General features: G+C 31.5%; 1 protein-coding gene across 1 annotated transcript in view; it reads right to left on the bottom strand.

Moving 5' to 3' along the window:
• The window catches only part of LOC143226236 (triple functional domain protein-like), a 224,094-nt gene extending 200,786 nt beyond the window's left edge, over positions 1–23,308 (bottom strand). The window contains 1 exon segment of the mRNA XM_076456993.1: positions 22,931–23,308. Coding sequence (XP_076313108.1) covers positions 22,931–22,997 — 67 coding nt within the window. The 5' untranslated portion in view covers positions 22,998–23,308.
• Between the last annotated feature and the right edge of the window lie 4,684 nt (positions 23,309–27,992).

Raw genomic sequence — 27,992 nt, 5'->3', positions numbered from 1 at the left:
TTCAATGAAGTACTAAAACAATAGACACACGGTATAAGCAAGCAAATGAATAACTATTTTTTGTGAAGTTAGACATACTACTTGGTTATCATTAAACACAGCGATATTTGTTGGACTTTCAGTTGAAGAAATAAAATGCTAACATTTCACTGACTGCATTAGACTTTGCATGATTTTTATCTATTTATAACAAAGAACCCGCCAAACAATAGCCGCCGTTACAATAATACTGTAATAATATTAATGTATAATATTATAATAATTGTTGAACTTCCAGTTGAAGAAATAAAATGCTGTCCTTTCACCGAGTGCACTAGACTTTCCCTGATTTTCATCTATTAATAACAAATAACCCGCTAAACAATATTGTAACGGCGAGTATTGTTTGGCAGGTTCTTTGTTATTAATAGATAAAAAAACCAAAGTCTGGTGCACTAAGTGAAAGGATAGTATTTTATTTCAACTGAATACCTTCAGAGGTCATGTCATTCAAACACTACTTCGTTGCAATTTTCTAATGAGCTGCAAGTAATTATATTAAAATATTATAGTTACTGCATATTTGCAGTCATTACTGGTTCATGTAATCAATTTCTCTTAATTGTCGGAGCAGTTTATATGACATTTGCAAATCAATGCAAAATTACACAAATTCACAGCTTAAACGTATTCTAATGATGACTGGTATCAGTATTAAAATTTTAATTAAAATAAGGTAGAGAACAACCTTTCCACCTTCTTCGGCCATCTGCAGATTAACAAAGAGAGTTAGCAACTGACTGTTGTTGGACGCATGTCTTTGGGACGAGAGTGTGAACGAGTACGACACTGTAGGGGGCGTCGCAGTAAATGTTAGATTATTAACTAATATAGGTATATTAACATTGATTTGATTTTGGTTTGAATTCTTCTATTAGTAAGGCTTCTTTGATTTTGCGTTAATTTGTATTTATTTCCCAACTTACTATGTTGGTGTTTTCTATGATTATGTTGTGTTTATTTGACTTGCAGTATTCTTAAATGTTCCAAGGTGATATTTGTGTTCTTGGAAGCAAGTTTACATTTTTCTACTTGTTTCTCCGCTACACAAGTCGTGGCAGTTGTTACATTGTATGTTATAAATAACGTTGGTGTTATGATTCTCAGTGTAGTTTTCACATAGTATGAATGACCTAAGAGAGTCGAAACATTGTTCTGTATTTTATTTTGTTTGTTTGTTTTAAATTTCGCACAAAGTTACTCTAGGGCCATCTGCGCTAACCGTTCCTAATTTAGCAGTGTAAGACTAGAGGGAAGGCAGCTAGTCATCACCACCCACCACCAACTCTTGGGCTACTCTTTTACCAACAAATAGTGGGATTGACTGTAACATTATAATGCCCCCACGGCTGAAAGGGCAAGCATATTTGGTGTGACAGGGATTCAAACCCGCAACCCTCAGATTACGAATCAAATGCTTTAACTCACCTGGCCATATTTTATTTTAATTAAAGTTTTTATACCCAACATCAGCCTTCTTTAGAATACATATTCACAGCTAAAAGCTGCAATTAGACGTGTCTTACGTAGTAATTTATAAAAGAACCTACTCTCAAGTGCCATAAACTGTACGAGTGTGTGTTTTTCTTATAGCAAAGCCACATCAGGCTATCTGCTGAGCCTACTGAGGGGAATCAAACCCCTGATTTTAGCATTGTAAATCTATAGACTCACCGCTGTACTAGCGAGGGCAGACTGTATGAATCTTTGGGTTAAGTTGTTTGGATTAATGTAGCTAGAACATTGAGAAATAAAAAGTTCAACAAATTTGTTGAAATTTGCTCATAACCTTATATAATTATTTATGAAGTTACTAAAACAACTGTCACCATGTTTACAAGATTTATTGATTTCTTTGGGTTCCTAGACTGGCATCTTAGTCAAAGTTTTTAACAATTGGCACTAAAACGTGTTTTTGCTTTTGAATTTAACATAATTCCAATGTTTGTGTTTAAAATGTAATAAGAAACTCAAATAGCATGATGAAAACTCCAGATGTTCTACAACCACTGCGAAAAAAAAAAAAAAGGAAACTAGTGACCCTAAAATACATAAGTGCAAAATACCAATATGAATGAAACAACCTAAACTGGTAACAAAATATCAGCTGAAAATTGTATGAATATAAAACATGTGAAACACATTTCTACACTTGGTAAGAATTAAAACAGTAGGTGCAACTTTTATAACTAGAATATGGCAAGATTATTGGTCCATATTTTCTTCACTGTGAATTAAAAATATAAAATAATATGCTTATCATTTTTTGTTTCTATCTTATTTACATGGATTCGTATTGGTTGAATCTTATAGTCATGTAATTACAGATTATTCAACAAAAATATATTTCAATATTATAATGTGGAAAACTACTGCAGATGAATCCAAAATTCACAAAATATCTAAGCATAAAAGCCAAATAGCCTAATTTAATCAGGAAGTACATATGCACTTCAACTTCATAGCACTAAATACAATAGTATGCCAGAAGTAGTATATACACAAGTCACAATTTCCTTAATATTCTCAGTAATATACATATGTCAATGTTATGGTACTGTAACAGACAGCCTACTATAAAAATGTTCATGCATGACAGTAACACCAACTTGAATAATATGCCCTTCTAACATGTTAATAATTTAAATGTTCTTTTTGGGTTTGTTTTTTTAGTACAAGGAATGCATATCTAGATAATGGTTAAAACACAACTGTGTAAGAAAAAATGTTAACAGTTACGAAATTAAACTTTTTTTTAGGTACGAAGACATTAGTTACATTCAGATGTTATTTGTTACTTTAATAAAACTAAAGTTAGATCTTTTAATTTATAAATACTAATCAAGGCGACCTTCAACAGCATTTAAAAATTCTAACAGTCTTATCAATATGTTAAGTCTTAAACTGGATGGTCTTGAAAAACAAATATACTTGAAAGTAAAACGTTCTTCTACTATTAAACAGCAACTAAATAAACAAAGGCTTAGAGATAAAATTTATTTTCAGTAGGTGCAGATAGCCTAGTTGCTTTGTGCCATAAAACACCAAACCAACCAACCAACCATTTTCAATAATGTCTTGTGCAAGAGGGATTTCAATGCAATTCACAGAAGGTTTAAACTATTTTTTTTCTCCATTTTTATGTAACACTGACAAAGTTTTCATCACTCCAAGAGTTTGACAACAAACACTACTAATTAATTTGTGCAAACTTATGATATTAAAATTCAATAGTTGATGATAAAAAAATCAATTAGTAGTGACTATCACTATCCCTTTTACAGTTTTTCTTATTATCACCATCCTTTTATTCACTTACTAACATTAATTTCTGTAACTGAACAGACAACCCAAACTCAATCTACCAGGAGAAGGTATCCTCTTCAAAATTGTAAAATAATAAATCTTGTCTACTACTACATTCATCAAGTCATGTAAAGGTTTACTACTCAGAAGATTTATACATTTAAACTATAATTTCCATATTAAATACTTAAGTAATAGGTTAAACTAATATTTTACACTGTGTAAACAATATTTAAAGTAAATTATCTGAGTAAATGAATCATATAATGTTATATAAGTTTTAATTTTCAGTATAAATTTCATGTCAGACCAGCAGTCAAACTGACAATCATCTACCACGCATTTCAAACGTAAGCATCAGAAAATGTCATGTAAACCTATATCCATAATGCGATAACCTAGTAGTGGTGAATGAATAATTACAAGAATCTGCAAAACCTTCAAATAAATGTCATGTTTTGATAATGGAAATCAACTACAAATGATAATAACTGCTGGAAAGAAAAACAAGTCACATAATACACATAAGGTTTGGAATGTTATGAGAATCAATTTTCATCGTGAAACCAAATATATGTTTACACATTCATAATTTAACAAAAAATGGGTACATAATTTTGTACTACAACAATGAAGTAGTTTCAGTGAAAATATTGACAACAGAGAAACAACTTTGTAACACAGCACTCAAAGGTTAAACAAGCAGTGTCCCAAATCATCATCCAATGCTAAACATTATGACCTCTGAAAATTTAAGTTTTCCATAATAGAGAGAAAAATTACAGTTCACACAGATCACCCTAATTGTTAGTAACTATATATTTAATGAGTCTAACAGCTTAGTACCACAAACTATATATGATAGCTTCCTTACACAAACCCAACAGTCATAACTTCAAAAATTTAATCTCCACATTAAATTCCACACACAGATACTGAAGAGGTTTCACAAAAACTATTTCTTTGGGAACACTTTCTATAATACTTACATGTTTATTTAAAATATTTTTCTGAACATTATAAAACAATATCAATAGATTAATCTGTGGACCTTAATTACCAGTAATAAGTCTTGTAGTTATCAACTACAAATATAAAAAAATTATTTAACTATACAAGTTAAAAGGTTTAATCTAAGTTTTCATGAAAACAATAAATTTACAAGCACTTATAAGTCAAAACTCCTGTATCAAAAGGGCATATGATTAACCAAGATTTTAATGTTAGCATGACATTGTTTTAACTATCAAGTTCAGAAGACTGTACTTAAAAGTTTTATTAAATATCAAAAAGTTTCTTTTTATATCCTAAATACTTCAGAATCAGCAAGTTTTCATGAGTGGTTTATTACAGAAGTAAACTTATAACTGAAATGTGTTGATAATCCTGATTTCTCAATTTATCTAACAAAGACTGTTTTAACACAAAGGATAAACATAAAGGAAAAATCTCTAAATTTCCCATTTCTTTAACAAAATTTGAATATGAAGATGGTTGTTTTAATGAAAAGTTTAGAATGTAGCTAGAAGGGGAGGAATGTTGCCCCAGTATGAAAAAAAAACAGGTCCACTACCTTCTGATTTTTTAAAAATAAAAACTTCCTTTGATGTAAACCACTTAATTTCTTTGCATAAAAGAAAAGGCCTACCCCTCTTGGAAAAGCTCCCCTTTTCTGCAGTGCTGGTTACACCCCCAAAAGACTGCTATGCACAAGTAAACAGCTGACTGAAACTTTTAAATTTTTTTAAATCACACACTTTTTTAAACCTTGTATGTTTATATCAAAAAACAATTAGCAGAAATAAACTCATATAGCTATCAAAATACTCTTTGTTAAAATGAACAGTAATGATAATAATCAAGTGGTATTAATTAAGTACATATAATGACAGAAAAGTCAGCAATTATAGTTAAAAATAAGTTGAATAATGATTAACATATCAGGCATAACAAATTAAATGGACTTAAAGATCTGGAGATTATACACACATAAGCTGGGTACTCTCACAGTAACTGATATTTTCAGTGGTTAAATGCAACAAGTACCCTCTACAGCTTTTAGTATACTGCAACCACATTTTCTAGTTTTTGTATGTTCATGATACAGAATCTGCTTTTATTACAACACAACAGTAATCAAGGTAATGCAAAAAATGAGTATTGGCCAGAAAATAAATCAATTTGTTAGAGAGAGGGAGAAGTGTTGTGTTCACGAGATGTATAAAATGAAAAAGGGGTGAAAGATTGAAGAATTGTCTTAAACGTTTCTTCAGATTGGACAGGTATCATTGTTATCTCTTGATGTTTTTCTCCTTCTAAAAGTGAAATCACTATGGAAGTCCTGAACAGCAAGATAAAAAAACAAAAAGTAATAATGAAGATATTTTGAAAATACAATATAAAAATTAATTATTTTTTGTTTTTCTGTAAAATACCTAATTATGGAACAACTTACTAAATAATTACAGAATTCATGTAATTGCAACAGTATCATCCCTCTTAATGCACAGAGAATGAAAAATGATGTAGGCCTGAGTCAAGGATTTAAGGCTTCACTAACCTACAATTAAAACATTTAATAAAAGTAAAACGACCACATTTATATGCCCTCAGACTTTCCACTGAACAGGGAGAGGGGAAGTTCAGCTTAAAGAAATTCATGTTACTTGGTTTAATCTATCACTTCTTTTATTTTGTGAAGTGTCCAAAATTTTGATGTGAGGCATTCTTTTGAAGAAATATTAAAAAATATTTCATCTTAGAATTTTGATTTTCTTTTGAAAATTTGATCAAAAAGTTCCATAATTGCACTGTCAATATGAAGAAGCTTCTTGACTGCAGAATGCAAATAAGACTTGATCCTTCAGACAGAAGTGTTTGACACAGAATATTTTAATTATGGGCATGTAATCAAAATTTTCACTTTTTAAGAATGTTCTGATTTTAGATATGTATAACATCTTCATTTGTGATGCATAGTCACAGTGCTCTTTAAAGTGTGTAATAACATTTAAGATATTTCCCACTGTTTGAGTTAAACTGTTCAATTTTATCCTCCTCTCTCTCAATAAATCCTGCTTCATTTTTTAAATTTTTGATTAAATACAACTGAGAATAAAATATCAACATGATACATTGTTACTCATTTTATAATGAATACAGAGAATCTTGTTTTACATCAATCACAAAATAAGTCTTACAACTGATGCAATCCAAACCTCCCCGCTCAGTTCTACAACTTAAAGAACTCTTATTTTTGATTATTAACAAAATATTTTTTAAAATACGTTATTGAAAAAAAAAAACACCAACATAAGTTTTATTAAAAGTTCTACAAATTAGAAATCAAATTTGATACACATTGATGTTACATTATTTTTAGGCATTTTTATAACCATAATTTTTTTTATAAACTGCACAAATTATTATTGGCTTTAAACAAGATTTGTTTCAGGTACCCATCTATTTATAAACCTGATTAATATTCATAATAAATACAAAGATTTTTTCCATGTACGTACAAACAGTTCAAAACACATGACTACAAAAAACCCACTTGAAGTAAAAATGTGTTCTCAAGACGGCTGGTATGGGTATTAGAATTTAATATCCATACTAGCCATCTTGAGAAAACAGTTCAAAACATTTCTTAAAATCTGTGAACAATATATTAGACACATTCTGGATTTAATTGCAAGAAAATTAGTGAAAATCTTCCCTTGTATTGACTTCTTATTGTTTAAAAAGATGCAAGTAGATGAATTAACAGCACAATTATATTGTGGGGGGACAGAGTATAAATCATGTCAGATATATGGTTCAAGACAGCTTAATTTTGACAGCTATCGTATTCAAACTGAAAGGTAATGTAGTTGTGGAAAGTTAAGTTTATATGACAAAAGATGTTAATCTCCACAAAATAGCAAGATTCCATATGTTTTATGCACCCGAAACAGTGGCTAAGTATTTAAACCATATCTCCAAAAATGGGATGCAAGTATTTTGGTATAGAAGTTTTTGTTTACTTGCTTTTCTTTATCTTGTATGTTCTTTCTTTGGAAAGCTTAAAACTTATTGCCAAAAATGTGAATAAAATCAGAAATTTCTAACAAGTATAAAGCATCTACTTTGTAAGTTTATACTTCTTCTGTGAAGACTCAATTACAAAGTTTTTTGAAATGATAATATGCCCAAATATACAACATATTTGTAACAAATGTGTATATCTGTTTTGGTAGGAGTCCTTGTTTTGTTTTGTAACTTTAGGATTGCTATAATTTAATGGCTATCTGTCTTTGATGTTAGAAGATAACTAGTTTTTGCAATATCTAGTACTTAATATTTTCATAATAATTTTAAAGATAGGGAACAAAAATTTCAAAGTAATTTCAAAAGGCACCTGAACCCTTTTTTATGAATGAGTGAGCCAAAACATTGAAAATACAAAATCTCAAGTATTATTTTCATGAGGAAGCTCCCCCTACATTTACTTCTCATCCCCAAACTTAGATTTTTTGCAAGTTTCAAAGTTTTATTTCTAATGGTGCTTTTGGTATGAAAAAAGCTAGTTACCTTTTAAGAATACTTTAAAAAAAGTTTTTTGAAAAACAGCTAGACTGTTCATAAACATACTGCTCCTCTGGCACTTAAACACCTTGTACCACATCAGTCTCCCAATAAAATTCTCTCTCCTCTCCCTAACAAAACCCCTGAAAGAAAACCCTTGACATAAGAACCCATTGGTAGGTATCTAATATCTGATGTTTTTACAAGGGTTAGCTGTCTTTGCTAATGGATCAATTTCAGACATCTTTACAGTGAACAACTGAACCATAACTCAAAAAATACAAAGAAAACAGCATTATGACTACCATAATGAACAATCACAGCACCACATATACAGTACAGTCACTTTGGGAGGGAAACCAAAGCTAATGTTGGTTATGATCAATGTCACTTTCTTATTCGCTGTGGTTTGTTGGTGTATATTGATAAAAAATCATATCTAATAAAAAAAACCTCAGGTGTGAAAAAAGGTACATACAAAAAAGGATTTAGCATGTGACTTAAAGAAACAAAATCAAAATTGGCAGCCAAACTGGTAGCTACACTTATACAGGGTGTTTGGAAAGTCACTGTGCACTTATACATTTAACAGACAAAACTGCACAGTGACTTTCCGAACACCCTGTAGTATTGAAAAGAACTTTTCAGTAAATATTCATTCATCAGCAAGCCAGGCTACATATTTTGTTATACTCCTAATCAGCACCAAATTTTAACAAAAAATTGTTATTAAAGAGTAATACAATATTCTCATGGAACCCTCTTCACAGCTTGTTTCCTTGCTCAGTGACATATTAAATCTTCTTTGGGAAAAAAACCCAGAGAGACAACAGTAACCAGATAGTGTAAAGAATACCATCATACATGATCAAGATTCCCATACACATTCAACTGATTTATGAAACAAACAGGATAACAGCAGCAATCAAACTGTTTGTTAAATGCAAATAAACAATGCCAAAAATAATTATTGCGACAGTTTAATCACTTCAGTGATGACGAGAAACCCACTTGTTGAGAAATTTATATGCAAAAACGTCAGGTTCACCTAGAAACATTGTTCGCTCTTCCATGTAAAGTGTTTTCTCAGCCCAAACGAGCCGTTTTTGCATATAAGTTTAATCACTTATAAAACTAGGGTAGAAAAGCTAGATACAAACTATTAATTACTCAAAAATAGATATATCTACAGATGAAATGTTACACAGATTACAAACTATGAATATGGGAACATTTGGAAAAGATAATATCCCAGTAAAAGCCAAAATTGACTCCCTCCCACCATCAAATGTATATATTAGGTAGCATAATGAAACATATAACCCACGTACTTGGGTCCAATTCTAATGGACAGAGAACATTTCAATGAAATGAGCCATGTGTCTTACATGGATTTCACACAGTTGTTTGATTAAGATGCAGAACAACTAGTCTCAGCAATAACTTCACAAACCATAATAACCCTACAATACAGTAATTTTGTCTCACTGGTGATGGAATATTTCAAGATGTTATTGCACATACTCGCAGTGAAAGAATTACTCAACATAAGGAAGTTTGAGTCATTTATCAGAAACTACTTCTTCACAAGATTTCAATCTCATTCAACCACAGTTGAGTATTCTTGAAAACATACTCTGACATCATGTTTCTATATCACTAAACTAACCAATAAACATGTATCTTAGAACGGCTGGTATGGGTATTAACACTTTTATTGATAAGGAGAGAATAACATTTCAACCTTCCTAGGTCATCTTTATGTTAACAAAGAGAAAGTTTGAATGTGACCATTAATGGACACGTCTTAGGAACGAGAGTATAAACAGGTACTGGATTGTAGGAGGCATTGCATGTGGATGATAGGTTATTAATTGGTATAGATATGAAGGTGTTACTTTATATTAGTTTAATTTGGTTTTAGTTGCTGTATAAGTAGGGCTTCTTTGATTCTGTATTTGTTTATATTTGTTTCCGTACTTTATATCTGGGTGTCTTCTATGGTTATGTTCCGTTCATTTGATTTGCAGCGTTCAAAAATGTGTGATGTTCTTTAAATCTAGTTTCCATTTTTCTGCTTGTCTCTCCAATATAGAAGTCGTGGTAATCGTTGCACTGTATTTTATAAATTATGTTGGTGTTGTGTTTGTCAGTGTAGTTTTTACATATATGTACTTTAGTTTCATACCTGGTTTTTGAATAAATTTCGCATTTCCTGGAACATTGTGTTTTAAGTTTTTTCCAAATGTTGGTAATTTTGTCACTGATGTCAGGAACATATGGTATGTACTGTATAAAGTTTTGTAGTTTGTTGTATCTTGGGATTTATTGTTGTTTGTTGTTGGTCTAGGTGTGTACATATAATTTTTTTCCACAGTTTTTTGAGTAAATTTGTTGATGTTGATGAAGTGTTGTTTTATTTTGTTGATTTCATTGTTAATTTTGTCAGGTAAGCATAGTTTTGTGATTGTGTTTATTTGATTTCTTAATATGTTGGGTTTTGTTTTGTTTCATGTGCTGAGTCCCAGAAAATGTATAATCCAGTATGGGTGATTTTTCTGTTGGTTTCTGTTTTGAATTGTGTATCAGTTCTAGTGATTTTGAGGTTAAGAAATGCTATTTCATTAGTCTTTTCCTGTTCACAGGTGAACTTAATGTTGACGTGTATCAAGTTAACATGATTGAAAAAAACTGTGTGTGTGTTCTGTAGATGTGAATCCAGCAATTGTATCATCAGCATACCTGTACCAGTATAGTGGTGGGTGTAAGGCTGAATTGATAGCTTGTGATTCAATCTGTGCCATAAAAATGTTGGCTGGAACTGGCAACATGGGATTCCCCATACTTAGACCATTTATTTGTAGATAGTTTTGGTTGTTGAACATAAAGTCAGTTTTGGTGGTAGCAAATTGTATAAGGTTTACTAATTGGTTGCTGGGGATGTGTATCAATGGGTTGGGATCTTGGATATAAAGTTCTAAAGCTATCTTGCAGACTTCAGTTGTTGGGACTTCTGTGAAGAAGGAGATTACATCAAAACTAGCCATTAAGGCTTTATGATTTAATTGATTTAAAGTTGAAAGAGTCCTTGAAAAAGGAGCTGGTTGATGTTACATATTTAGAAATGCCCACGATATATATTTACCAAGGGTATAGTTAAATGATTCATAGATTGGCATTATGGGTCATAGTGGACAATCAGGTTTGAGAGGTTCAGGGGTGCCATACAGTTGTGGTGTGTGTGAGTCAGTCTTTCGTAGATAAGAAATTTTTTCGAGATTGTGTTGGTTTTTTTCATTTGTAATAGTATTTTCTTTAACTGGTTTTCATGTGTCTTTGTTGGATTTGAGTTTAGTAGTTTAAATTTGTTTGTATCTGACAAGATGATGTTCATTTTTCGAATGTATTCATTTGTGTTCATTATAACTATAGCATTGCCTTTATATGCTTTCAGAATTTTAATGTTGTTGTCTTATTTTAAGTTGTTTATAGAATTAATGTCTTTTTGTGTGAGACTTTCTGTGAAACAATGTTGATAGTTTTGTGTGAAAATTATTTGAAAAAGTTAAGATACTGTTTTGAAGTGTTTCAGGGAAACAGATGTTTTCAGTTCTACCTGGAAAAACAGCTTTGTTGGTTGTTGGTGTAATTGTTGTTGAAGTTGTCTTCTTTCTGGTGGTTGTTTTCCATTATTTTGTTGGTATTTTCAGTTTATGCAGAGTAGATCATTAGTCTTCCAAGCAGGCTTTCATTTCAATGGACGGAATATTTCTAGGTGTTACTGCAAAGTTGAGTCCTTTATTAAGTAGATGCATTTCTTCATTACTTAATTTTCAGTTGAATCTGTTAATTACAAGGTTCATTGGTGGTTCATCATGTTGGCCAGGTACATTCAACCAAACATTTATGGACTCGTACAATGTAACATCAATCAATTCAGTAGTAAAAACAACAAAGAAAAGAAGGTCCGTCACAACAAGAAACTAGATAAATTAACGTGCCAACAACAAAAAAAAAAGACACCAACACATCAACTTGTTAACCAGTCAAGAAAATTTATATATTTTCAACTGCTATTTCATGATTCTTCCTTTTTTCTCATTTCTCCTCTCTCTTTCCACCATTTTAAAATCCCATAATCTTTCATGTATTTGAATCCATTTTAACTTATTTTTATTCACACATCTTTCTAAATTCTCAGTCATTTCTTTTATATTCTTCTTCACCTGCCATGATAACTATATCATCTGCAAACATTAAACAATCCTTACTTCTCCAGTTTTTAATTCCACTACTTGTTTTTCTTCAGTACTTTACTTTTTCTATTTCATTATCCAATTTCTCATAATTTAGTTCCTCATTCCAGTTTTCTATTATTTTTCTTTTCATCTGCAAACATTAAACAATCCTTACTCCTCCAGTTTTTAATTCCACTACTTGTTTTTCTTCAGTACTTTACTTTTTCTATTTCATTATCCAATTTCTCATAACTTAGTTTCTCATTCCAGTTTCCTTTTATTTTTTATTTTTCATCTGCCTCTTTTAACACCTCCATGAAATATTTTTTCCAATTCTCTTGTTTTGTTCCATCATTTTTCTTTTACTTTCATTCCTCTTTACTTCTTTATAAAAATATTTTACTTAACCACTCTTCTTCATCTTCTCCCTGATTTATGTTTCTTTTTGTCTACAGAGGTCAAATACATTATATTAAAATAATTTTGGAGCCTCACCATGTCTCTTCAGTGCACAGTCACATCCATTCATGTTCATGTGATGGCAAAACATTCTGTCAGTAGCCTTGCAGCATAGTTTACATTGTAAAAAGCTCCATCATATGACTGTCATGTCAGAAATACAATACCAGTCTATGCAGTCTTTACATAATCCATCTAGTGTATAAAGATAACAGTTTTCCAGCATCAGTTTCAACTGTCAATTTACATAAACATTCACAACAGCTATGTCTGGTAACCTGACTGATATGTCTTTGTTACATTCTTCAGCTTCTGAGATATGGAATAGTTAAATGGATATGTGATAAAAGCAATTTGTGTATTTGTGACTTTTGACTAAGGTGCATACTGTTAAACACCACACTTTACCTACTACAACAGAAATACAGTTGTTGCAGGTCTTTCTGAATGAAACTAGAGTTCCACATTGATAAGTATAGAGGATATTTCTGTATTGTAAATTTTAAATCCCTGATCTTACTACATCTTTATGATCAGAGTATATGAATAAGTCATACACTGTTCCCAAATAAATCAATTATCTTTGCCATTATATTACTGTAAAAAAAGTCAAATGTAATTCTGGTACTGTACATGCCATTCCATCACAACCTTTTTTTCAGCTTTGGTTGTCACATGAATTGCTAATGTACATATTCAAAATTGTATTAATATAACTCAAGTTTTCTGTATAACTCATAAGTCTCTTTTAGCCTTTATAAAAATAATTCTGTCTTCTGCTTTAATATATTTTAAAGTTTATTTAAATATATTCTTGTCCCTTTTTCTCTCAAAATTCTATATCATACAAACCTTGACTTCCATCCTTGATTCCTTCACATTTTAGTCAAAATCTCTATTTCTTCTTCCAGATCTTGTATCACTCCATTTACTTTAAATATTTTTAAAAATAAATCCTTACATCTTCACTTCTATTCATTCCAATTATTCCCTTATGTATTTAGAACTTTATTTTGCTTTTATTGGTAGATTTGGTTTAAATTCCTTCTACAAAAAAGTTTCTTTCTCATTAAGAGTTACATAATCTACTAATGAAGCATCTCTCACACCTTCTAGAATGTAAGATGTCCCTCTTCTCCCTAATATTCTCACATTCAAAATTATAAATCCACTTTCTTCAAAATACTATATCAGTAATCTTCCTCTGTAATTCACCTCACCATCTTCAGGTTTACTTAAACTCAATTTACAATCACTTTTCTCTTTCAGTCCTTGCATTAAAATCTTCCACTGATGTCAACTGTTTCCCATTCTAAAATTTATATTTTCTTTGGGTGTTTCAATAAATTTCAACATTTGTTCATTATCACCCCTTTTCATTTTTCTTTTATTTTAGTTATTATTATTACACACGTTTACTCTTCTTTATCTATCTTTCAGTCAATGTTCTTCTTTGTCCCCATACTTTCTACCTTCTACTCTTATCTTCTTTTAGTCTTTTAATTTTTACTCTACACTTCTTTATTTTCTCTTTTACTTATGTTTTAAAAACTGGTTATATGGTTATTTTCTTTTTTGTTTTTCAAATTTCCATGTTTAGTAAGAAATATTGCATCACTGCATTTTAATATCTTTTATGTGTTTTTTGTTGTTTTTTTTATTTTGTGCAAAGCTACTCAAGGGCTATCTGTGCTAGTTGTCCCTAGTTTAGCAAAGACTTTTACCAACGAATAGTGGAATTAACTGACACATTATAATGCCCCCATGGCCGAAAGGGCAAGCATGTTTGGTGTGACGAGGATTCAAACCTGCAATCTTCATATTCAGTCAAATGCCTTGACTCATCTGGCCATGTCATGCCCCATTTTAATATCTTCATTTTCTCATATTTTTCCTTTACTTTTAAATTTTTAAATTTTCTTATCTCAAAAATTTCAGTTTTAATAAATTAAATGTTCTTTTTCCTTTCTTGCAATTTTCTGTTTCTGTCTTTTTCTTATTATTTACTCCTCCAATATCACAATTTCTAATGTTTTCAATTCTTTTAATTTTCCAAAACCTCATTCATTTTTCTAGAACCTATAACTATCTTCTAATCAAGTCTTACAGCACCTCCTATTAATAAGTTTAACTGTTCTTGACATTATTAGAGCAAAGAATACAAAATATTTTAAAGTTAGTTACATCTAATGTTTACAGTTTATTATACTTGAAACTTTGTACTCAGAAAACTGATATTATATGGTCACACTTAAATGTTACAAAAAATAATGTCAAAGTTATGTGTACTTTGTTAACGATAAAAGAAATTGTTCTAATCTATAATAAGAAAAAAACATAGTGTAACAGTTCTTGTTAACATAATGTGAAATGCTAGAAGTTGAACTACAGGTGATACCAATTATAAAGTTGATGTTGTGACAGGCTAGATATGGCAGTCTTTTGACATTTGAACTTGTACAAGTTATTTCAACCATGTACTTTGGAAATCTGGATGCCTGCATATTTAGTGAAATAATTAATTCTCTTATCAATAATAACCATGTAGCTGTGTAAATATAAAAAAGTAATGGGAATAAAAGACCATTCAGTCCTTTAAAGTCCTACCTCATACAGAATCCCAAACATATATACTTTTGTTTCTAATCCAAGTACACAACTATTCAACAAACCTTGAAAAAATTCAAAATAATGTTATATACCACATCACTAGAGCAATCATTCCACAAGCTTATAGATCTAATAAAAAAATGTTGTCATAAGACAGGTCTACATTTAAGGTTTTACAGCTTACACCATTAATCCCTTTAATTATAAGACTGTCCAAAATATCAGAATCTCTTAACACTTTTTAATAAATGAAACATGTTCTTCATATTTCTTCTAGAAAAAAACAAGTTCCGATTTTCTCATAACTTGACTCATTCTAGTAACATGACTGTGCACTTTGTCCAACATGTTATCTCTTTTGTAGTAAAAAAACCAAAACTGGTCACGCAACATGTATACAAAAGAAACCTCACCACAAACTTTATCTAGATAACAATACCCTTCTTGTTCTTAAAATTAATGGTTTCCTTCCCTGAAAACATAACCCAGTCTTTAGTGGGGAGGCAGTCTGAGGTAAGTATTTTTGGAAATACATTTTCAGTTTAGGAAATGTTAATTTCCAAAACAAATTTACCTCTTCTGACAATATAGTTAGCATCCCACATTGAGAAGTTGTAGGGGCCAGTGCAGACATGACCAAACAGAAAGCATCTGTACAGAACAGATGTGCACCAAGATATAAATGGTACAAAAGTGGGAGAACAATACTATGTCAAAAGCAGGTATGCTCTTCACCTGGAACTTTATATTTCAAAGGTGGAATAAAAAATAAGTAATCATCTGTACAGGTCAGCCCTAACTAGATAATCAAGGTTCCACAACTCAGGGTTGGAATTGAGAGGTTTTAGTACCTATATTCCATTTGATGGATAGAGCTACTGGCCCTCAATGTTATATACAGACACACAAACACACACACACACACATTTTGATTGGATCCCAATCTATGGTCATTGAGTGATATGTTTCACACCACCTGAATCAAAACAAGAAATTAAGCAACACCTAAATATACAAACTTTCTCCTCCACCCAAAGAAGTCCAAACGACTACACCCCAAGCTCAGAATGATGTGTTCTGTACTCAACCAAAGGAAAAAACTAATTTAGCCTGGAATTATGAACATTCATCTTTACTCCACACTCAAGTGGATAAGTGTATTCTGCTTGGCCCTAGAATTATGGAGAGCACATGGAGCCTGTCCTTAAGCAAGGACTTTGGATGGTACCACTTCATATTCAAAATTTCGAAGAAACAGAGCAGCTTTTTCTATGAACAATATATAAAACAAACATTGATCAAAAAGAAGTGCCTTGCACCACCTAGCCAAATAGCTTTGTATCAAATCTTGACTGGAATTATGAGTAGACACCCATGGAGGCTGATACCACTTCAACTGACATCTGGGAGAAACATCTAATGACCCATATAGGAAGCTCTCCAACAGTGGAGAAGTATATTCTGGAGAAAAGGCCTCTGTCTGTTACCTCAGCAACTGGAAATTGGAGATGGTAAGGATTCCTGAGCTCTACTAGTAGAGTCTGGAGGGTATTACGTGTCAGAGAGTCCTGAAGAACAATGCTCTGGAAACTGTGCAATATGTGGACCAAGTTTCCTACACTTTTATAAGCATATCAATCTGTTTACTTCAAGTTTTTTTAGTTTGGTTATTTTTATGGGTGGAAGGATAATAATTTGAGGGACTGATCTTAATTGCTACTAAACTTGCCCATCCTGTTTTTGTTATGGCAAAGCTACTAAAACTAGCTCCTCTTTTTTGTTCTTCTGCACACCTTGCATGGTTTAAAGAATACTGTACTTATCAATTAATAGGGCCATTGATTAAATTATTAAAAATATCATTAGCTACCCAGCTGTACCCATACATATTTCAGTGTTAACAACATAATAAGCCTATAGAATATCCAAATAAATATCTTTATTCTCTTTTTTATACTGTTTCACAACAATTTTAATAACAAATTATCTTTCACATCTTTTATTATTAGGGTTTCAATAGACCTCCTTGAAACCTTTTAAAATAAAATCTTAAACTTCATTTACACGAGGTACAGTAACAAACAATTACATCTGACTCGCTAACCACAACTGATGCTTTAAGCAACCTCTTAAAATAAACACCTAACATAAGTACAAAACAATAGGTTTATTTTGAACTATCCTATTGATATTCACCTTGTGTCTTCCAAAATTGAGAACACTATCAAAGATTTGTTCACATTCCTTTATTTACACTTAATACAATCTCTAATAAATTTATTCAAAACTTCTTCAAACCATTCTTTCTCACCGTACTTAATTGGTAGCTATAATTTGCAAACATTTCTTCCTAACTATTTTTGTACACTTCTTAGAAATTTTAATATATGCCTAGCATGGACGAATTCCAAAAAGAATTATTTGACATTATTTTGAAAGATTTCAAACTTTAACACCTAGTAAATGATTTCTTGATTTTGTTTTACATGCACTCCAGCACCAATTGTTATTTAGAAAATCCATACTACAAGCATGAAAAATTTCTGTACACTTTTTCATCAAAACTTTCACAAACAGCTGGACCTTTCAAAGCAACCTTCATAAATACTGTTTACCTAAACCTTCTTTTAAATTCACTGTGTTACCATTATAAACACACAAGCAGCTCTCACTATGAAACAATCACAAGAGTAATGACAATGCCCCTAAGTGAAATAACATGAGCATATATTGTTTTAATACAATTGTTCTCGTTAACAACAATAATCTGTAAAGTGTAGTTACTAATATTTTGTTCTTTGACTGAAAGCCAATGTATGGGATTTATAAAAAATTTTGTAACAAAATTATTTCCCCTAAATAGTGACAAAAACATCTGTAAGAATGTAAAATATTTAATGATGATCTTTTAAAGGAGATACCACATATAAAACTCTCTAATTTAATGGACAGAATGTTTATTATGACCTAAGATTTAAGTATAACTTCTGTATGACACCTTATTTTGATATGTACTTTATTATCAGATGTTGCATTTATGCAAATTTCCATGTAGTTTTAATGTACAAAAACAAACAGCTTATTAGGAACATAATACAATCAAGAGAAAATACCTTTCATGTTGTTAACTTTCCAAATATCCAACCAGATATTTTGCTACTTTTGATAATTGTAATTTATTACAATTTTACCCATGTAATTTCCAGATAAATCCACCAATGATGTAAAAAAAAAAAAAAGTACTCATCATCATTACCATAATACATTTGAGTAACCACAGGTTTTAACCCAAGAATAAAAATATAAATATATTAGCTGGTATATTTGCTTTTTTGTACATTTTACTGATAAACCTTACTATAAATATGTAGAGAAAGCATAATTTTTATTTTTTCATTTCTTGAGTGACTAATGACATAAACAAATGTAAAAAAAAAATTATTCAAATATTGGATTTTATATAATCCTGCCCCAAATCACTTTTTTTTTGCAGGACTTTTAAAGAGTTCAATGGTGAAAAATATGTTTAAATGGGGATCAGACCCTTAAAGAATGCTGATAGTAAAATTATAAAAACTGTGAGTTGGCTCAGCTTTTAAATTTTACTTCTGTTTTTAATACAAAAGAATGTTGCAATGTTCTTGACACTGACAGCTGTACAGAAAACTAGGATATAGCCTATCAGCAATTAAGGGGCAACTACTACTACCCACCCCCATTTCATAGATAATTTAAATAAATAAAAATGCAGAGAAATGCAGTCGAGACAGACAAATGTCAGTAAATTCCTCTGTGAGCCAATCAAAATTAAGAATAATTCAAGAAATGAATTCATGGAATATCTAATCTATATAAAAGCCAGTGTGTGTCACATTATGTTTGATTTCTCAAAATAGGAGGAGCCATAAACGTAAACTGCAGTTCTACAGGTAAAATACTTTGATTACTGTCTACCCATTACAATTTTAGTAAGAGGAGGGAGGGGGTGCAAGGGAACCATGAGGTGAGAGGGGTACCATGAAACTTTTTAAGTGTAGTAAATGTCAGTATAATAAAGACATAGCATTAGATCACCTAGCCTAGAACCTAGTGCATAACATTTATCATGAAAGCAAAAATATCAACCCAATTTTAAAATTAAATCATTTATAAATTAAGGTATTTTCTGTTATTTTACCAATATTTTAAATAAAAACAAACCTCTTTAACCCTTTTGCTATGGGCTCTGTATAATATACACAAGTTTGTCTACACATTTGCACACATTAAGTATTTGCACTACAACTTTGATCCAAGTGTATCTCGAAATTTGATAGTCTTTTAGTAGAGATTACAAGTTTTTGTACAAACAAAATCAATTTTTTTAATGAAGATTTGTTTGTGTGAATGGTCTGTTTCATTACTAGCCTAAGCTCAAAGTAACTTCAGAAGCAGTTTTGCATTCTGCAGAATCAGAGCTTTCAGGTTATTTATCTTCATTGCTCAATGCATCATGATTTTAAGTAACACTTTGATGTCACATGAATATAGATTTATCTTAAGTTAATGAGATTTAACTTACATTGTTTTCTGTAGCAACTTGGAGTGACCTACATGTTTCTTTCTTCTATACTTATGAAAAAGTTTTTGCATTCATTTTTTAAACAAAATATGGCATTTTTCAATTTTAGGTATGATAAACAAAAATGAACTTATATTCTTGAATAATATTATCCAGTACTGAATTAAAATAGGCCTAATCATATCAACCAAAACAGTAGAGAAGATATAAAGGTAAATTCAACAAATTCAGAGTTTTATGCAAAGTCACTCTCCGAAGTGCAATGTAATCCCAGTTTACAGTTTTTAATTCTTAATGGTGAATGTGCCAAAACAGCTTTGAAGGACAAAATGGTCCCATGTTATCAATATGTTGCTATAAACAACAAATTATCAGGAATTGCAGGAGATCATGGAAAAATTGAGTCTTATAATAATATAAGACTTGTCAAACAGATAAAAAGTATTGTTTTTCTTACTAACATTCAAAATAAGCAGGTATCTGTAAACAAGGATCTTTACAATATATTACTTGCTTTCTCAAATTAGTATCATACTTCCTTAAAAGTTTACTTAGTTCACTGTTTCTTAACACTTAAAAACTATTAGTTCACATAATTACACCTTTCACTTGAACAATTAGCAAGTAAAATATCATAAATATACTTGTTAAGGCTTATTATGTATACTGATAAATAATGAACTGGAATTACAATAGGCTTCCCCACATATAGACGTCAAAACTTTTATGATAATAAGCTGTTGACTATATTGCAGCAACTGTCATAGGACATATAAGTAATGATGAAAATTTCAAGAAACATTATACAAAACACTTACACAGCACACAGGTTATACCTAACTCAAATACCTTCCCTAATCAAGATATAATTAAACTGGTCTTGTAGTCTACATATTACAAGGACATTCTTGTTGGTGACTTACAAAACTTTAACTTAAAAACCAATTTCATAGTTTACTGATTTATATAATCAATAATGTTAAAAAAAAATAAATTAAAACTTTCTTCAGCTCAATGCTCAAAATTTATAAAAACTAAAAATGTCAAAATATTAAATATCCTGTAATGTAAACTACATTACAGGTAAAAAGTTCAACAGAAGTAATCAGTGTTAAGTAACCTGCACCAGGAGTTCTTACTTTTTCAGTCTAGAACTTCCTTTTGTAAAGATAAATACAAACAAGACTCCAATTATTCCATATTGACTTTTAGTCACCCCAAATAATTGGGGTCTTAGTTGAACTGACAGGCTATAGAAAAGGCAGATAGCTAACTATATCCTTTACCACAGTTGACCTACACTTGTTAGACAAAACAGTGTAATTTGACTGTCATCCATAACAATATAGTACACTGTTTTGTCTAACACATGTAGGTCAACTGTGGTAAAGGATATAGTTAGCTATCTGCCTTTTCTATAGCCTGTCAGTTCAAAATTAGGAATAGGCATGAACAGATAACTTTTGTGCAGTACTGTGTGAAAATCTGAAGCAAACTAAGAAGAAAACAAAGAACACAACCAGATAGCAAAGATGTTGTAAAGTTGAAGTAACTTTTTTTTTAATTTATTAGGTCATTAAAAACATTCTAAGAAATTTGTTGCATTTTTTCAAATTTTTCAAGATTCCTTTTAGAATCTCCCATAACCAATAGTTTGAGAACATCTGGCCTATATAATTAATAAATTTAATTGCTTTTGTTTTTATTAGTAACTACTTAATAAATAGACTTTGGTTAATGTATATACAGTACTAATCATGATGGCAACTTGTACCCGATTCACTCAAATCTACTGCAAGTAATTGGTTAGTTTGTTATTTACACTACATCAAATCAGAGTAGATGTATGTTGTGACATCCTTACTGTTAATTCCAATATGTAAATCAGTTTACACCTTACACATAATAATTTCTTCTTTGTGTATGTGTATATATTTTTTTGTTTGTTTAAGTCTCATATAGCCAGATACTTATCTTCTCTTAATAAACTTAGTGAGATTTAGAAGAAATCTAGAGAATCAAAAGGATAAAGGCCTTTGATTTCTTTGTGCTACATTGTGAATATAATGAGACAAAAGGACACCAGACTGAAATATGTTAAAAACAAGTTAGGCTACATTGAAGACAGTTTTATTTTTCTAAGAAGGTGAGTGACTTGTAGAATGAAGTGCTCTTTGCAGTAGTGGAAGCTAGAACTTTTCAAGGGTTTAAGAGGAGAATGGATGAGATCCTCAATTACAAAGGGTGAATTAAAATTCTAACTTGTCTGAAAATGTATATATAAGAACAACCTTGTGGAATAAACTGTTTCTTCATTCATGTTTTATGTTATTATTTTTCATACTATTGGAAATACATAAAAACACTCATCTTATAACTTCATTTGACAAATATCAGCCTGATAATGGCTGCTACAATATTATCAAGTTCATAACTTTTAATGTTTTGCAAAACCTATGTCTCAATATGTTAAAAACACTATAAAACTACATATGCACTGGCATTACAACTATAAAACAGAAGGTTTATTATTTGGAAGCAGAAGTGTAAATCTAGTACAACTAGTACTTTTGTACAACTTATATTGTGTAAACTTAAAACTATTTGTTTTCTTATTGTTACTAACCATGAGGATTATTTAAAAAAAAAATTATTAACAAAAATACAAAAAAACCTATAAAATATGGCACAACACTGTATGTAACTTTTACTTATTACATTTTGTCTGATGTGTCTTGACCTATGCAATATTAAAATAAAAATGGCACTGTCACTACATTAATCAACATCACTGGGCCAGTGCACAAGTTTTGATAAAAATATTAAAAATTTAGGATATATTACTTTTCGTTTGGCCCAGCTCATTAAAATAAAGGATGTATATCACATTATCACTAAAAGGGACTAAAAATTAAGTAAAGCATGATTTTAAACTGTCTCATCATCACCTTCACAAAAAACCCGATGTAACGTCAGTTTTATTAGTTGTCACCGAACACTTTAATGCTACTACTCACTAATACTAGTTCTACTTTACTAACGTTAGTAATAATGACACAGTGACAGTACCAATTTTTACACAGTAGAAACACTAGAATGAGCTTATCGACCAGAGAATGTATTTCTATATTCAATCCAGTGACTTACTTACCAGATTTGAAATAAAATGTGCTATCACTATCACTTGAAACGTCTGTAGACGACTCTGTGGCACTCATACTTAAAATTTTAATTTAAAACTCAAACTTAGAACAAAATCACTGACACTGAGAATTCCTCTTTTCTGTTAACGCTACAGCCATGTTCCCTTCATGACAACGACGCTCGTGATTCATTGGTTGAAACTAAAAATAATAATCATAAAATTGTCAATCTTGAATACATCACTGAAACTTTACAAATACTTTTATTTTTATTTTTCTAATGTTATTTAACATATATTTCATAATACTAATACCTAGTGGAATAGTAAATAGAAATTGAGAGGGAGGTTATGCGCAGATTGTTTTCGTGTTTAACACTATGAGGTAGTTCCTTACTAGCATGCATTTCGATATAAATATATATAAAACACAAAAAAGACAACCAACAGAAACAATAACATAAACGAGATTTTTTTGTTCAAAATTACAAGTTACCATTTTTAATAAAAGAAATTACTTTTCTCTTTAAGTCAGAGAAACAGAAAACTTATGTATCAGGGTATATTCAGAGTTTCAGTTCCTTCATATAATTATGTTGTTTTTTGTTGTTGTTGTTTACTGTGAAATATGAATATATATTCGTACTTTACGAAAACAAGAAATGATTGTACAATTATAGGTTAATGTTTTCCCGTAACTTTCAAGTTCATGGTTTGTTACTGTAATACTAGCTACAGTACCAGTTCCGTGGGTGGAAATTATCTAAATTCATGATTAATAAAACGTTATCTTAGGATATGGAAAATTGCTTCCCTTACATGTAACAGAGAAAAATGCAAGATGTGAAGCCGCAACTTTGCATTCATGTTTGTATGGACTCAATAAACATTCAAGTCATATTTGTTGAAGATCCATCAACATGGGAACGAAGTAGCGGTAAAAAACGCAATAACACCTATAAAACTGCAAAATGAAATTGAAAATTTGTGTATATTCCCGCGTATATCTCATAATAAACCTCCATACCAATTTTGATGAAGACACATCCATTCCCTGCAAGTAGTTACGTAAACTAACAATAGACAGCAAATAGTACTATTATATTTATATAGATGCATGTGAATAATATGTTTTATTCTATTTTAGTAGCATAGGATTTTTAAATTCATTCGTTTACTTAGTTTCTATGAAGTTCTACTATGAATACATGGTTCAAACATAAAGTTCAAGTTGCCTTTTCGAGGCCCGGCATGGCCTAGCGCGTAAGGCGTGCGACTCGTAATCCGAGGGTCGCGGGTTCGGGCCCGCGTCGCGCTGAACATGCTCGCCCTCCCAGCCGTGGGGGGTGTATAATGTGATGGTCAATCCCACTATTCGTTGGTAAAGAGTAGCCCAAGAGTTGGCGGTGGGTGGTGATGACTAGCTGTCTTCCCTCTAGTCTTACACTGCTAAATTAGGGACGGCTAGCACAGATAGCCCTCGAGTAGCTTTGTGCGAAATTCCCAAACAAACAAACAAAGCCTTTTCGATTTTGTTCTCTATAGCGGAATAGTAGATAATATCTACACTGCCCAAAGGGATATTGCTTTTATGTCGTATATGTCGTTCTTCACTAGCCAAGTGGATAATATCTTTATATTACATGATATGAGAGAATAGCCAGTCACATGATGATGCTATTATAATAGAAATTATAACAGCTTTCATATAGGACTGGTACCCATATTATTTCAAAGTTCTGTTTGGTTATTAACGTGGATAGTTTAATGGACATCCATCCTGCGGGAGAAAACCTGTTGACCAAATAACAGGTCCAGTGGAAGGAAATATCCTCTTTTATATGCAAATATGATTTTGTATGAACAATATTTTTTCGTGTCTGTGATAAATGTTGTTTTAATTTTTTTCCAAACGTATTAAGCCCATTTATTTTTTCACAACTTAAAACTCACCTAAGTTTTTAAATTCAGATCACTTCCTGTTCGATCATGTTGTTCTTAGCAGACCCATCCAATACTTGCAAAAACGTCAGCTCACCAAAATTTGGTTTACTTTAATTTTTTTGCAAAGCTACTCGATGGATATTTACACTAGTTAGCAGTGATATGTGTAGGCTAAATGGAAAATAACTAGCCAAAATTCCCACCACCAGCTTATGGTATACTCTTTTATCAATGAACTATAGGATTGACCATCACATTATAATGCCCTCACGATTAAACGGGCGAGCATGTTTGGTGACAAGAGTTCGAACCCGTGACAGTCTATCTGATGGTACATACACAACCCCAAAGTACATATCAGTAGCAAAAGGTAGTAAACTACGAGCCTTTAGATTTACACATTTTAAGCACATTTGGGTAAGACATTCTTCCTACTTAATCCACTGTTATATTTTGATTTAGAAGCTTTACTTCTGATGGAACGTTCCAAATCTATTTGATAAAATGACCACTGATAGTTGGTAGTTATGACGACTGTCTATTGGAAAGTTGCTTACTGATGTTAAAGCTGATCATTTTGAATGAACAGCAGTATGAATATCTTTGTGTTTACAATTTATCCATTCAACTTGTAAATTATTTCAAAGTAACCTGATATGCCTCTCATTGTACCTTTCGGTCATAATCTGTTGGTTTCTTGGTTGGGCAAAATTGTTGAACCAACCTGTTAAATTCTGTAACTTGATAAGGTAGTGTTGTAACTGAATTTGCCAAAGAAAGTCTTCAGGCAGCACAACACAAAAGGGAGTAGACCATAAGTGTTCTCCTATTCCACATTGCAAAGTTTATGGTGTTTTAGGTTGAAATTATTGAGTGGATGCATATCATAAACTTTCAATGTTTCACTTGTTTTAGACTGCTTCTATACAATTTGGACATAAAATGTTGTTCAGAAACTGTTGTTTTTTTGTTCTAGTTGGTTTTGAGTATTTGTTGTTCTCGATGCCAGAAATTAGCTGCTTTGCCTATGGAGATGTTGCTGCAACTTTACATATTTTATCAGAAGTGGCCAATGATAGTAATGTTCTTTGCTTGCTGTGTGGATGATATCTTTACGTTACAGTCCCTGAATTCTGTAAGAAAATAAAAAGTTGGGTGATGTTTGTTGCACTAAATAGAAACAGAGTCAGTCAGTAATCATTGTTTTCGGTAGTTCAACCTGATTTTCAAATAAACCTATCTTGAGAAAAAGAAAGTTGCTAATCCATTCACTAATCCAGAAGAGACATCCCTTTTCTACACAAGCACACAAACTGTTTTATTGTGTTCCAAATAAGACTGTTTCTACTTTACACCACCTCTCCGGTCTATTTATTTCTCATACAGTTTGATTTTGTTTGTTTGTTTGGAATTAAGCACAAAGCTACACAATGGGTTGTCCACTATGGGTATAGAAACCTGATTTTTTGTGGTGTAAGTCCAAAGACATAATGCTGTGCTACTGGAGGGCCCAAACAGTTTGAAAATCAGTCATTAGTCAAATTAAGATTACTTGATAAATATCCTACTTAATCCTTCCATTTGATGCTTGAGCGGAAATACGTTCACCTGAGAATATTACAGTGATTTGAACTTTCTTGAAAGTTTATGAAGTTATATGAGTTACATAAAAGCAAGTTATGCTATAGCACTTTGGTTATTAATTATTGACTTAGCAAATTTCTTAAACAGCATATTTGTTACTGTTAGTGAAGTTTGTTTTGGAATTTCGCACAAAGCTACTCGAGGGCTATCTGTGTTAGCCGTCCCTAATTTAGCAGTGTAAGACTAGAGGGAAGGCAGCTAGTCATCACCACCCACCGCCAACTCTTGGGCTACTCTGTTACCAACGAATAGTGGGATTGACCGTCATATAATAACGCCCCCCACGGCTGATAGGGCGAGCATGTTTGGCGCGACGGGGATGCGAACCCGCGACCCTCAGATTACGAGCCTTAACACGCTTGGCCATGCCGGGCTCTGTTAGTGAACCAAGTAGTAAGTTTAACTTAGTAAATACTGAGTGTGTATTTTGATGAAAAGGTAGAAATATCAGAAAATTACAAGAACAACTTTTATATTAATGCTTATTGTGAAGGTAGGTCTAACAATGAACTTGCTGAACCCGTAGTTAAAGAAATAAAACACTTTCATCATCATTAAATGGATTGGACTTGGCATACTCTTTTTTATTGAATAAACCAAAGGCCATGCATAAAAATAGAAATCATTACAATGGTATTTCATCCTAGAGTTAATGTTCTCTTGCACTAACTTAGCTAACGTTTCATATAATTGATGGGCATGGATTATTGGCTAAAATCGTCTCCAAATCTTCAGAACAGATTGAGCAGTATCAAACTCAAGTTATATTAAGTTACATTATTACAGGGGTGGCCAAACTTGCTTGACGTAAAAACCACATACGATAAGCTTCAAATGTTTGAGAGCCGCAAGACGTTAACAAATATTACACATACGTGTTTATTGTTACATACATATTTTTTACATAAATTTTGTATAAATATTAAGAAATACATGTACGTAATAATATTTATTCATGTATGTAGTTTTTAAACTGTTAATTTGTATTAGTTTCAATAATCACAAAGTACACATATATATATACCAAATGTTTTCAAAACCTGGCTGATTATTGTTTTAACTATATTGAGCATATTTAATACGGTAGTGAACTATGGAAACATTTAAGAAAAACATGCAAATTTGCATTTCATTAACGTTAAATGAGATTTCAAAAAATAAAAAATATAAAAGAGGTTTGTTTGTTTTGGAATTTCGCACAAAGCTACTCGAGGGCTATCTGTGCTAGCCGTCCCTAATTTAGCAGTGTAAGACTAGAGGGAAGGCAGCTAGTCATCACCACCCACCGCCAACTCTTGGGCTACTCTGTTACCAACGAATAGTGGGATTGACCGTCATATAATAACGCCCCCACGGCTGATAGGGCGAGCATGTTTGGCGCGACGGGGATGCGAACCCGCGACCCTCAGATTACGAGCCTTAACACGCTTGGCCATGCCGGGCTCTGTTAGTGAACCAAGTAGTAAGTTTAACTTAGTAAATA

This window comes from Tachypleus tridentatus, chromosome 9 (assembly GCF_004210375.1).
Source record: "Tachypleus tridentatus isolate NWPU-2018 chromosome 9, ASM421037v1, whole genome shotgun sequence".
In the NCBI taxonomy this organism is placed as follows: Eukaryota; Metazoa; Arthropoda; class Merostomata; order Xiphosura; family Limulidae; genus Tachypleus; species Tachypleus tridentatus.
The sequence above is the reverse complement of the archived record's forward strand: the minus strand, read 5'-3'. Positions and strand labels throughout refer to the sequence as shown.